The sequence below is a fragment of the Gopherus evgoodei genome, chromosome 15, assembly GCF_007399415.2.
Source record: "Gopherus evgoodei ecotype Sinaloan lineage chromosome 15, rGopEvg1_v1.p, whole genome shotgun sequence".
In the NCBI taxonomy this organism is placed as follows: domain Eukaryota; kingdom Metazoa; phylum Chordata; order Testudines; family Testudinidae; genus Gopherus; species Gopherus evgoodei.
The window spans coordinates 29,877,103-29,890,268 of record NC_044336.1 but is presented as its reverse complement, the minus strand read 5'-3'; the positions used below and the strand labels follow the sequence as shown (position 1 = coordinate 29,890,268).

Sequence of the window (13,166 nt, the reverse complement as noted above, 5' to 3'; positions counted from 1 at the left end):
ATTTAGTAAACTGAGATGGTGTAAGATTCTCGTATATGAGGATACAGCTAGCACACTGTGCTAAATTGGCTAACCTTGAAATTCCAGGAAAGGTCAGCTTCTATAAATCAGAAGCCGCTTTAGGCAGGCGTATAGGCTAAATAAACATATTAACATGTGCCAGCATGCCATACTTCTCTGATTTCAAGACTTTCTCTTCCCATTTTTTATGCCATTGTTAACACACAATCCTCTGCTACTATTAATACTCAATCATTTCATAATATGAGAATACTTAGCAATGGAGTTTGTTTGAGCTTTAGTTGTCACCTGATTGAGGGTGTCTTACTGCCCATATATTGCAAAAATAAAATTTTTAGGATAATTTATACTCTTCACCTTTTTTTAAAAAAAAAATTTAAGACATTTCAAATTTACAAGTCATTGCCATGTAAATATCAGAAACAAAATGGTGATCATTACAAAAGTGGGCTTATTTTTTTGTCTAGCAAAACATGCAGTAATATTATCATCAAATCTCTGTATTTAACAGGGATTTACCTTGACTGGATTATGGGCCTGCTGGATGGTGGGAAGCAGGAGATATGACTTGACATAATTTGATTTTTCATAAGGCTTTTGACACAAGCCTTATGAAAATCAACATTTATCATATTTACTACTTTTGGGTCATTCCTGGGTCTGGTACAACTCAGTATTTTCATTAATTACTTGAATAATGGAGTGGAGAGTATGCTTATAAAATTTTCAGATGACACCAAGCTGGGAGGGGTGCAAGCATTTTGGAGGATAGAATTCAAAACAGCCTTAACAAATTGGAGAATTGGTCTGAATTCAACAAGATGAAATTTAATAAAGATACGTGCCAAGAACTTCACTTAAGCAGGAAAAAATCAAATGCCTAACTACAAGTGGTGAATAACTGGGTAGGTGATAGTACTGCTGAAAAGGATCGGGGGTTACACTGGATCACAAATAGAGCATGAGTCAACGATGTGATGCAACTGCAAGAAAGCTAATCTCATTCTGAAGTGAATGAACTGGAGTGTCATGTATGACCGAGGGGGAAACTGATAAGTCTTCAAATATGTTAAAGGCTGTTATAAAGAGGATCATGATCAATTGTTCTGCATGTCCACTGAATATAGGATAGGAATTAATGGTCATAACCTGAAGCAGGGGAGATTTAGGTTAGCTATCAGAAACAACTTTTATACAGTAAGGATAATTAAGCTGTGGAATAGACTTTCAATGGAGGTTGTGGAATCCTCTTTATTGGAGGTTTTTAAGGACATGTTGCAGCTGATACAAAACTACTCAAGATAGTTAAGTCAAAAGCGCCTGTGAAGAGCTATAAAGGGATCTCACAAAACTGGGTGGCTGGGCAATAAAATGGTAGATGAAATTCAATGTTGATAAATGCAAAGTAATGCACCCTCAAAAACACAGTCCCAACTATCCATATACAGTGATGCAATATAAATTTTCTGTTACCACTCAAGAAAGATGTTGGAGTCACTGAATGGATGTTTTCAGAGAACTATCCACAATGTGCAGCAGCAGGGGGCTGAATTTGATGACCTCTCGAGGGCTCTTCCATCCAGTGGTGCTAGAACACTTTTACCATGGGAGTGCTGAAAGCCAGTGGTCCCCAAACTTTTTGTTTTCCACCCACCTTACCCCTGTCTTTGCCCCCTCTCCCCAGAGCTGGGGCCAGGATCAGGCCATGGCTCTGGGAAGGGGACATGGACAGGAGTAAGGGGACTGATGCTGGGCGGGAGCAGAGTCCCGAGTGTGGGACCGGAAGCTGGGATCCTGCATGCGGGGCTAGGACCAGAGCCCTGGGAGCTGGTTCTGCAGCCGGGACCTGGGCGTGAGGCCAGGAGCAGAGCCCTGGGCACGGGGCTGGCAGTGCTAGAACTCTGGGCACAGGACTGGTAGCAGAGACCCCGCACGATGCGCCCTTAGTTCACACACCTATGCTTCCATCCCTATATTTCTATGATTTTAATTTTATTATAGTGTATATTTTTACACCATCAAGGTCATGTTGTTTTGGAGCATTTTATTAACTTCAGAAAATTTGGCACAAATAAAAGTGAAGAACTGAAGCAATGAGAGGAGTCAGTAGTTTTACTGAAGGTTTAGATTCTTCTGGTATTATCCATAGTTCAAGTAACTAGAATAACATCTAATTTATGTAAGAATAGAAAAAATGGTCACTTTAATATCAAGTTGCATTTATTAAAAAATTAATGATAAATGTTTTAATCAATTGTCATAGATTATTATGAAGTCCAACAGGTCACTAGATTGTGTATAACCATTTATAACTCCTTTACTGATCAGATTATAACCATCTATAACACACACTATTCATGACTGTTAAAAATTTTAACATTTATTTTCCCTTTATAAACTATTTATAAATGGAACCTTAATACACAATATGACCAAAAAATTATGCTGAAGTCATTTATTCTGTGTTTTCGCAACTTGTAGTCTACTTGATTTATTGTCATTAGTAGTTTGAGGTTATTGCTTGTTTTTTGACAATTCATATGTCTAGAACAGGGGTGGCCAATCTGAGCCTGAGAAGGAGCCAGAATTTACCAATGTACTTTTCCAAAGAGCCACAGTAATACATCAGCAGCCCCCCATCAACACCCCTTACCCCGACTCCCAGAGCCTCCCATCCACTGGCAGCCCGGCTGATCAGCACCTCTCCCTCCCTCCCCGTACCTCCCAATCAGCTGTTTCATGGTATGCAGGAGGCTCTGTAAGGGGAGGAGTGAGGGCACTGCAGGCTCAGGGGAAGGGATGGTGTAGGGGCAGGGCCTGTGGCAGAGCCAGGGGTTGAGCAATGAGTACCTCCCAGCACATTGAAAAGTTGGTGCCAGTAACTCCAGCCCCAGAGTTGGTGCCTATACAAGGAGCCACATATTAACTTCTGAAGAGCCACATGTGGCTCTGGAGCCACAGGTTGACCACCCATGGTCTAGAAGGAAAAGCCCACAGTACTAGCCGAAACAGCACATTCTTAGATCCATATGGGAGTGTAGTTTATTTCACCGTTCAAGTAAGATTTAAAGCAAAACTCACATTTTCTTATCAAAAGTTATAGGTTGCATAGTTGGATAAATATTATAAAGGAATATGACTTTAATATATGTACATTTTTAGTTAAAAAATACATTTTGCAATTTCATCTTTTCTACAACTGTGGATAGTTTTGACTTTAATATTACATGGAAGACGTCATTTTAGGTAACTCAGGAGCCTTCTTTACACTGAGCTTTTTCTTTAAATTCCCTATTGTTGTTGTAGTATTGGCATAGCTCCACTGGTGCAAGCAATGGTGAGAGAATTACTGTACCCCAGACACAATGTTCTAGCCAGTTTGTTGTCCAACTCTCTTCAAATCAAACCTAGATAAGACAGTGGTTAAGATGCAATGGTAGCTGACATGGTCTATATTAGGATTCCCATTGTTGTTCCCATCAGTGGAATTGCATTAGTGGTAGCAATAATGGGAAGTTTTAAGTGTATGTCTTTCTTTATGTGATTATTAATTCATTCCCTGTAATCCATTACAGGAGCTGCTAATGGAATTTGATGCAGAAATTAAAAAGAGAGAACATGCATTTCAGCGGCAGACAGATGAAATGAGTAATTTAGTTCTTTCTCATGAACTCAAGGTAATTGTCTTTAAGCTATACTTTCATTTTGTCTACAAAATAAACATACTTTACTATCATCCCAAGTTTGATATAGTCTATGACACAAATAGATAGGTCACACTCTTCCCTTTTTCACCAGTGCACTGAATGAGTTGTTTCCAGGATAGTAGAAAGTGGAGTTACTTGAGGGTTGCATCATAATTCCACTATGGTTAACAGAATCTTCCTGCACACTGATGAGAAAATGTACCTGTCAGGGTATGCCTACACTACAGGATTATTCCGATTTTACATAAACCGGTTTTGTAAAACAGATTGTATAAAGTCGAGTGCACGTGGCCACACAAAGCACAATAATTCGGCGGTGTGCATCCATGTACCAAGGCTAGCATCGATTTCTGGAGCATTGGACTGTGGGTAGCTATCCCGTAGCTATCCCATAGTTCCCTCAGTCTCCCCCACCCATTGGAATTGTGGGTTGAGATCCCAATGCATGATGGTGCAAAAATAGTGTCGCGAGTGATTCTGGGTAAATGTCATCACTCATTCCTTCCTCCGTGAAAGCAACACAGACAATCATTTCGCGCCCTTTTTCCCTGGATTGCCCTGGCAGATGCCATAGCATGGCAACCATGGAGCCCGTTTTGCCTTTTGTCACTGGCGCCGTATGCGTACTGGATGCCGCTGACAGAGGCGGTACTGCAATGCTACACAGCAGCATTCATTTGCCTTTGCAAGGTAGCAGAGACTGTTACCAGTCATTCTGTACTGTCTGCTTCTGTCATGGGTGCTCCTGGCTGGCCTTCGCTGAGGTTGGCTGGGGGCACAAAGACAAAAATGGGAATGACTCCCCGGGTCATTCCCTCCTTTGTTTTATCCAAAAATAGAGTCAGTCCTGCCTAGAATATGGGGCAAGTGTACTAGAGAACCAGTGTATCAGAGAACCAGAGAGCACAGCCGTTCCATGTGAGATTCCACAGAAATGATGAGCTGCGTGCCATTCACGGGGGGTGCCCCTGCAACAACCCCACCCGTTGCTTCCCTTCTCCCCCAACCTTCCTGGGTTACCATGGCAGTGTCCCTCCATTTGTGTGATGAAGTAATAAAGAATGCAGGAATAAGAAACACCGAGTTTTTAGTGAGATAAAATGAGGGGGAGGCAGCCTCCAGCTGCTATGATAGTCCAGGCAGTACAGAATCTTTTCTTTAGACATGAAAGGGGGATCTGATGGAACTCAGCCCTCAATTGCTATGATGAAGACGGTTACCAGCCGTTCTGTACCATCTGCTGGGAATGACCAGGAGTCATTCCTATTTTTACCGAGGTGCCCCCAGCTGACCTCATCTGAAGACAGCCAGGAGCACTCACGGGTTGATGATGAGGACGGCTATCAGTCCTTTTGTACTGTACTATCTGCCACTGGGGAGGGGAGGGGAGAGGATGCTGCTGTTCAGTGCTGCAGCACCACATCTACCAGCAGCATGCAGTAGACATAGGGTGACATTGAAAAAAGTCAAGAAACGATTTTTTTCCCCTTTTCTTTCACAGGGGGAGAGGGGGAAGTAAATTGACGAGATATACTCTGAGCCACCCCGGACAATGTGTTTGACCCGACAGGCATTGGGAGCTCAGCCAAGAATGCAAATGCTTTTCGGAGACTCTGGGGACTGTGGGATAGCTGGAGTCCTCAGTCCCCGCTTCCTCCCTCCGTGAACGTCCATTTGATTCTTTGGCTTTCCGTTACGCTTGTCACACAGCACTGTGCTGTGGACTCTGTATCATAGCCTGGAGTTTTTTTTTCAAATGCTTTGGCATTTCATCTTCTGTAACGGAGCTCAGATAGAAGGAAGGCTGAAGGAATTGGGTTTGTTTAGTTTGGAAAAGAGAAGACTGAGAGGGGACATGATAGCAGTTTTCAGGTATCTAAAAGGGTGTCATCAGGAGGAGGGAGAAAACTTGTTCACCTTAGCCTCCAATGATAGAACAAGAAGCAATGGGCTTAAACTGCAGCAATGGAGATTTAGGTTGGACATTAGGAAAAAGTTCCTAACTGTCAGGGTAGTTAAACACTGGAACAGATTGCCTAGGGAAGTTGTGGAATCTCCATCGCTGGAGATATTTAAGAGTAGGTTAGATAAATGTCTATCAGGGATGGTCTAGACAGTATTTGGTCCTGCCATGAGAGCAGGGGACTGGACTCGATGATCTCTCGAGGTCCCTTCCAGTCCTAGAGTCTATGAGTCTATGAGAACAGATTTGTCTCCCCATACAGCGATCAGATCCAGTATCTCCCGTACGGTCCATGCTGGAGCTCTTTTTGGATTTGGGACTACATCGCCACCCATGCTGATCAGAGCTCCACGCTGGCCAAACAGGAAATGCAATTCAAAAGTTCACGAGGCTTTTCCTGTCTACCTGGTAAGTGCATCTGAGTTCAGATTGCTTTCCAGTGCGGTCACAATGGTGCACTGTGGGATACCGCCCGGAGGCCAATACCGTCAATTTGTGGCCACACTAAAGGGCCAAATTCTGGCCTCTGTCTGGCTGTTGTTAGCTTGGTGCTTTGTTCATACTACATATGTAGTATTTCCTATTCCTGTTTTCCTTGTTGAATTTAAACTTCTATGTATTATTGTTATTAATACATAGATATCAAATAGATAGTATATGTGGTACAGCTGAGTTGATAGAGTGGAAGAAAACTAGACCTTTGGAATTTTCTGACCTTGGAGTGCTTGATTTTATAACTTTGTGTAAGTTTGTGTCCATAATTGTAGTGCTGACCTAAATATGTGCATTTCAACATCTGTTCATGTTAAGTTTATTATTTGAATGCCACCAGTGTGCTAAGTGCTGTATAAAAAGAGGAAGACACTCTGTCTATAGCTCAAAGATCTTTTCTAAATCAAATATAGATAACACATTTCAAATAACATATTTGATAATGATGCAAACCTTAGGGAATTGAGGGAGATTTTTTCATTAATGAGGCACATTGCTGAGGTAGTAGAGGTCATTGTTGAAAAGCTTTTTGAAGAAGGAAATTTTAAGTGGTGATCCAAAGGAAAAATGGTAGGTCGTTTAGTACACAAAAATAGGCCTAGGGTTAGCAAGGAAGATGAGGGGAAAGGATACAAAATGAGTGTTTGGGAGGCGTATAAAGGGGAGAGGGTGAATGTTTCAAATGAGCTCAGTGTTAGCCTGGGGCTAATCCCAGTCAATGTACCAAACGCTTCTGAAAATCTCACCCATACAGATTTATTCTAGTATTTTATTGCATTGAATTATTTTATAAGTAGTAAAATTAGACCAAGCAAGTGTTTTGACCTTTTAAAAAATTCCTAACTTAAAAAAAATCAAAGAAGGCTGTATTGTGCTCTGATGGGAAGAGAGAGAACTCTTTCTGGAGTAGGAATACTTTTCATGATCCCGCCCTAAGTCAGGGATTGCAATCTCTTCTGACTTCAAAAAGGGTAGGAGAAGAGATAAGAGGTAGAGTTTTAGGAGGTAGAGTTTTAGCACCCTGATATTATTTTGTTGTTCTTGAGATATTACGAGTTTCTCTTGATACTCTGATTATATGTGTTGGGGATTACAACCTTTCTGATGTCTCCAGGAGCATAGTGAAATAGTTCTGTTATGCCCTTGTTACTATTTTCTAATTTTGAGTAATTACTTTCTAATTTTGTTTCTTCCTTTGAAAGGTGAAGTTGTTGACCAGAGAACTGGAGGCTCTGAAAGAGGCTGGGATGAAAGCTGCAGAATCATTGCAAATAGCAGAAACTACTAATTTGAAGTTGGAGAAAGAGGCCAAATGCAAGGACTGGGAACTTAAAGATCTTGCAGCTGTGAAAGATGCTCAGTACTGTACAACTCTAGCTATGATTAAGAGCAACTACTTTTGAATTCACTCTTCCTTTCTCTTCCTTCCACACTCTTTTATAATCTCGGCAGCTTCATAAACAATCACCTACTCTAATAGCACATACTATCATATTCACAACAGAAGGAAATGTCCATTGATCTGAGTGCTTACTAGAGTGTCTCTGGGTAGTGTGGGTTTTAGACCAGTTCTGCTGCATTCTTTATTTTAAATTTTCTTCGTTTGTATTAAGTATTTGTAAACAGTGTTATAGTTCAGGCATGCAATGTATGTTTGAGCATTTTCTCAGTCTCTCCTGAGGTCATCCTTTCCAAGTGAGACATCTATACCTGCACTTCTTTCAGAGTGGAACCATATGGTTCACTCCACTTTGTCGCCAGGTTGCAGTACATCCTGTTTTACCAGCTGTACTTACCTCCACCAGGCCCATCTGAATTCAGGCCTGCTATATTCTCCTCCTCCCCTCAAGGACCTCTGACCAGCTGATAAACCCATCGATAGAAAACAGCTTACTCAAAACAGAGTATGGTTTATTTATTCATAGGAACTTCACAAACAGAGAGAACAGGATTAAAAATAACAAAAGCTTATGCATATCGTCTTCCCAAAGCTTGGCCCTACCTTGCCAGTTCAGGTCAGACTGCACTTATTCCTTGTGCCCCAATATCTGGACCATGTTACTTTAGACCCTCCATCCTTCTTCCTCTCTCTGGTCCTAGGTTTTTAACTGCTTTCAAGTTCTTTGTTGAACATTCCTGACTGGGCTTTCCTACTCCCCTTTGGAGTCACCAACCTGCTTGCTGATTAGAGCATGGTGGGAGTGAATTTTCAAAAGAATCAACGCTTGTGTTATATTAAGTATTGGGATTAGGGCTAGCTACGCTTGTTGTCTGCCTTCCTGTAGTCCTACAGAGACCCGTAGAACTGAGTTAACCCTTAGGCTTCCATATAGCTATCACCCACTCATAATCAAACAAATGGAGTTTCCCATAATCATAAAAATATTAGATTGGCCCCTCATTTTTCACACACTATGTGGAAACTTGGTGTAGATTATCACATTTGTACTGACATTTTTACTTTCATAAACTTCTTAAACCAGCTGTTTGTCAGAGCTTGTAAACTCTGTAGATTGTGCGTGAATTTAAGGGCAAAGTACTTTGGCACAGACAGGTTTATATCTGCAGGAAAGCAAATGGGGAGAAAATATATATGGATTCTGTTACTGAAAGGACTACATTAGCAAGTGAGGAAATGAGGAGAGGTGGTGGCTATTCTCTGGCTCATCTGGGAAATGAGTGTGGGAGGGAAAGCAAGAGATGGGGTATGAGTTCTTCTATCTCCCTGCAGGGACACAGATGGCTGATTTAGATTCAACACTTCCCTTCCCTGGCCTTTCAGTGTACTTCTCTATAACAGGGTGACAGTGCCTGCCATTGACCTATCCTGTTAACAGGTGTGGATCTCTGCATGGAAATGCTGAGTGATTCCTGATGACTCATTTTGGAAAATGTGGCTTGTTAACTCCACCCTAGCTGTAGAGAAACAGGGAAGATAGGTGGGAGTGGCTCTATGATCAACAGAGAGAGAACCAGGATCTGGGATGAGAGAGTGTATTCTAAATCCCAAATACAATTGCCTGTCAAGGTTCTTATACCATGTCCATCACAGTCGTCGTCTTGCAAGACTCAGAGTGAAGAAAGTTTGTCATGGTGCTCATGAAAGCTAAGGATTCTATAGTTTTTGTTCTTTCTTTGAATTTTCTTAATCACACTGACATTAAGGATGTACCACTGCTGTGGTGGGAAGAAAAAAATGCTGCCACTTATATGAACCATAGAAATGTAGGGTTGGAAGGGACCTTAACTGGTCATCAAATGCAGCCCCTGTGCTATGGCAGGACTGAGTAAATATAGATCATCCCAAACAGGTATTTTTCCAGCCTGTTCTTAAAAGCTACTAGGGAAGGGGATTGCACACCTCTCTTGGAAGCTTATTCTACAGTTTAACTATCCTTATAGTTAGAAAGATTTCTTTAAAATCTAATTTAAATCTCCCTGGCTGCAGATTAAGTCCATTAGTTCTTGTCTTACCTTCAGTGGACATGGAGAATAATTCCTCACAGTCCTTTTTATAACAGCCCTTAAAATATTTGAAGACTATCAGGTTCCCCTCAGTCTTTTTTTTTTTTTCCTCTAGACTAAATGTGCCTAGTTTTTGTAACTTTTCCTCATAGGTCAGATTTTTCTAAACCTCTTAAACATTTTGTTGTTCTCTTCTGGACTTTCCAATTGGTCCGTCTTTCCTAAAGTGTGGTGCCCAGAACTGGATACAGTAGTACAGCTGAAGCCTCGTCAGTGCCAAGCAGAGTGGGACAATTACCTCGCATGTGTTTATATACGACACTCCAGTTAATACACTCTAGAATGATATTAGCCTTTTTCTCAGCTGCTGTTGACTCATATTCAGCTTGTGATCCGCTGTAATCCCTGATCATTTTCAGCAGTACTACCACCTAGCCCATTATTCCTCATTTTCTAGTTGTTCATTTGATTTTTTCCTGCCTAAGTGAAGTACTTAGGACTTAGCTTTATTGAATTTCATCTTGGTGAATTCAGACCAATTCTCCAGTTTGTCAAGGTTGTTTTGAATTTTAATCCTGTCCTCCAGCGTGCACCCCTTCTTAGGTAGGTGTTATCTGCAAACTTTATAACCATACTCTCCACTCCATTATCTGAGTCATTAATGAAAATATTGAATAATACCAGACTCAGGACCTCAATAGATACACCATCCCAGTTTGACAGTAAGCCACTGAGTATGGTCTTTCAACCAGTTGTTCACCCACCTTATAGTAATATCATCTAGACCACATGTTGTTTGCTTATGAGAACGTCATGTGGGACTGTGTCAAAAGCTTTACTAAAATCAAGATATATTGTGTCTACTGCTTTCCCCTATCTGCTAGCCCAGTAACCCTGTCAAAGAAGGAAATTAGGTGAGTTGGCATGACTTGTTCTTGACAATCCATGTTGGCTATTCCTTGTAAACATGTTATCCTCTAGATGCTTACAAGTTAATTGTTTAATAATTTGTTCCAGTATCTTTCCATATATCAAAGTTAGGTTAACTGGTCCATGAGTAAGGCTGCGTATCTGTCATGGAAGTCATTGATTCTGTGACTTTCCATGATGTCTGTGACTTCTGCAGCGGCCGGTGTGGTTGACTCCAGGGCTGGTCGAGCAGATCAGGCAGCCCTGGAGCCAGCCGCACCAGCCAGTGCTGGGGCAATTTGGGTGTGGGAGGGGACTCAGGGTTGGGGTGCGGGGTGGCTTTTACTTGGGGAGGCTCTCTGGAAGCAGCTGACATGACCCTGAAGCTTCCTAGATGGAGGGGCCAGGAGCTTCACAGCTACACACTGCCTGCACCCACAGGTGCTGCCCCCACAGCTCCCATAGGCTGCAGTTTTCAGCCAATGGGAGCTGCGGAGCTGGAGCTTGTGGTAGGGGCACCACAGGGAGCCCCCTGCCCTTCCCTCCCTCTAGGAGCTGTAGGAACATGCCAGTTGGAGCCAGGTAGGAAGCCTTCCATCCCTGCCAACCCTTACCCCCCATGGCCCCACCAGCACCAGCGGGGATCCCAGGCCACATGCTGCTGCCCACTCCTCACTCCCCCAGCACCAGCAGGGGTCCCATGCCATCCCCTCAGCACCTGCAATGCCCCTGGACCCCCCGGCCCAAGAACCCCTAGCCCAAGTTTTAGTTAAGGGTATATAATACAAGTCATGGGCAGTGAATTTTTGTTTACTGCCAGTGACCTGTCCATGACTTTTACTAAAAATACCTGTGACTAAAACATAGCCTTATCCATGAGTTCTTGAAGATCATTGCCAATGTTTCTGAGATTGCTTCAGCTTGTTCTTTAAGTATTCTGGGATACATTTCATGAGGCCCCACTAACCTGAATATATCTGACTTATCTGAATATTTTTAATCTGTTCTTTGTCAACTTTGGTTTGTGTTCCTTTTCCATTGTTAATATTAATTGTGTTGAGTGGTCACCATTAACCTTTTTATTGAAGACCGAAGCAAAACTGGCATTAAAAATTTCAACCTTCCTGATGTCATCGATTATTGGCTTTCCTTCTCTACTAAGTAGAGGACCTACACTTTACTTCATCTTTCTCTTGCTCCTAATATATTTCAAGAAGCTCTTATTGCCTTTTATGTGCTTATTAGGTGCAACTAATTTTGTCCCTTAACCTTTCTGCTGTTGTCCCTACATAGAATCATAGAACTGGAAGGGACCTCGAAAGGTCATCTAGTCCAGTCCCCTGCACTCATGGCAGGACTAATTATCTAGACCATTACTGACAGGTTTGTCTAACCTGCTCTTAAATCTCCAATGATGGAGATTCAACAACCTTCTTAGGCAATTTATTCCATTGCTTAACCACCCTGACAGTTAGGAAGTTTTTCCTAATGGCCAACCTAAACCTCCTTTGCTGCAATTTAAGCCCATTGCTGCTTGTCCTATCCTCAGAGGTTAAGAGAAACAATTTTTCTCCCTCCTCCTTGTAACAACCTTGTTCATACGTGAAAACTGTTATCATGTCTCAGTCTTCTCTTCTCCAGACTAAACAAACCCAATTTTTTTCAATCTTCCCTCATAGGTCATGTTTTCTAGACCTTTACTCATTTTTGCTGCTCTTCTCTGGACTCTCTCCAATTTGTCCACATCCTTCCTGAAATGTGGCACCCAGAACTGGACACAATACTCCAGCTGAGGCCTAATAGCACAGAGTAAAGTGGAAAAATTACTTCTGTGTTGCTTACAACACTCCTGTTAATGTATCCCAGAATGATGTTTGCATTTTTTTGCAATGACGTTACACTGTTGACTCATTTAGCTTGTGGTCCACTATGACCTCCAGATCCCTTTCTGCAATACTCCTTCCTAGGCAGTCATTTCCCATTTTGTATGTGTGCAACCAGTTTTTCCTTCCTAAATGGAGTACTTTGCATTTGTTCTTATTGAATTTCATCCTATTTACTTCAGACCATTTCTCCAGTTTGTCCAGATCACTTTGAATTTTAATCTTGTCTTCCAAAGCACTTGTAACCCCTCCCAGCTTGATATCATCCACAAACTTTACAAGTGTACTCTCTGTGCCATTATCTAAATAATTGATGAAGCTATTGAACAGAACCGGACCCAGAACTGATCCCTGTGGGACCTCACTTGTTATACCCTTCCAGCATGACTGTGAACCACTGATAACTATTCTCTGGAAACAGTTTTCCAACCAGTTTTGCACCCACCTTATAGTAGCTCCATCTAGGTTGCGTTTCCCTAGTTTATGAGAAGATCATGCAAGACAATATCAAAAGCTTTACTACAGTCATGATATAACACGTCTACTGCTTCTCCGCTATCCACAAGCCTTGTTACCCTGTCAAAGAAAGCTATTTGTTTTTGACAAATCCATGCTGACTGTTACTTATCACCTTATTATCTTCTAGATGTTTGCAAATTGATTGCTTAATTATTTGCTCCATTATCTTTCCGGGTACAGAAGTTAAGCTGACTGGTCTTGTAATTT

General features: G+C 41.8%; 1 protein-coding gene across 6 annotated transcripts in view; it reads left to right on the top strand.

Annotated features, from left to right (window-relative positions):
* The window catches only part of CCDC57 (coiled-coil domain containing 57), a 150,609-nt gene that overhangs the window by 21,792 nt on the left and 115,651 nt on the right, over positions 1-13,166 (top strand). For all 6 annotated transcript variants that reach the window (XM_030534230.1, XM_030534228.1, XM_030534226.1 and 3 more), the window contains 2 exons: positions 3,597-3,698; positions 7,386-7,543. In XM_030534230.1, the coding sequence (XP_030390090.1) occupies positions 3,597-3,698; positions 7,386-7,543 (260 nt within the window). The remainder of the gene's footprint in view (positions 1-3,596; positions 3,699-7,385; positions 7,544-13,166) is intronic.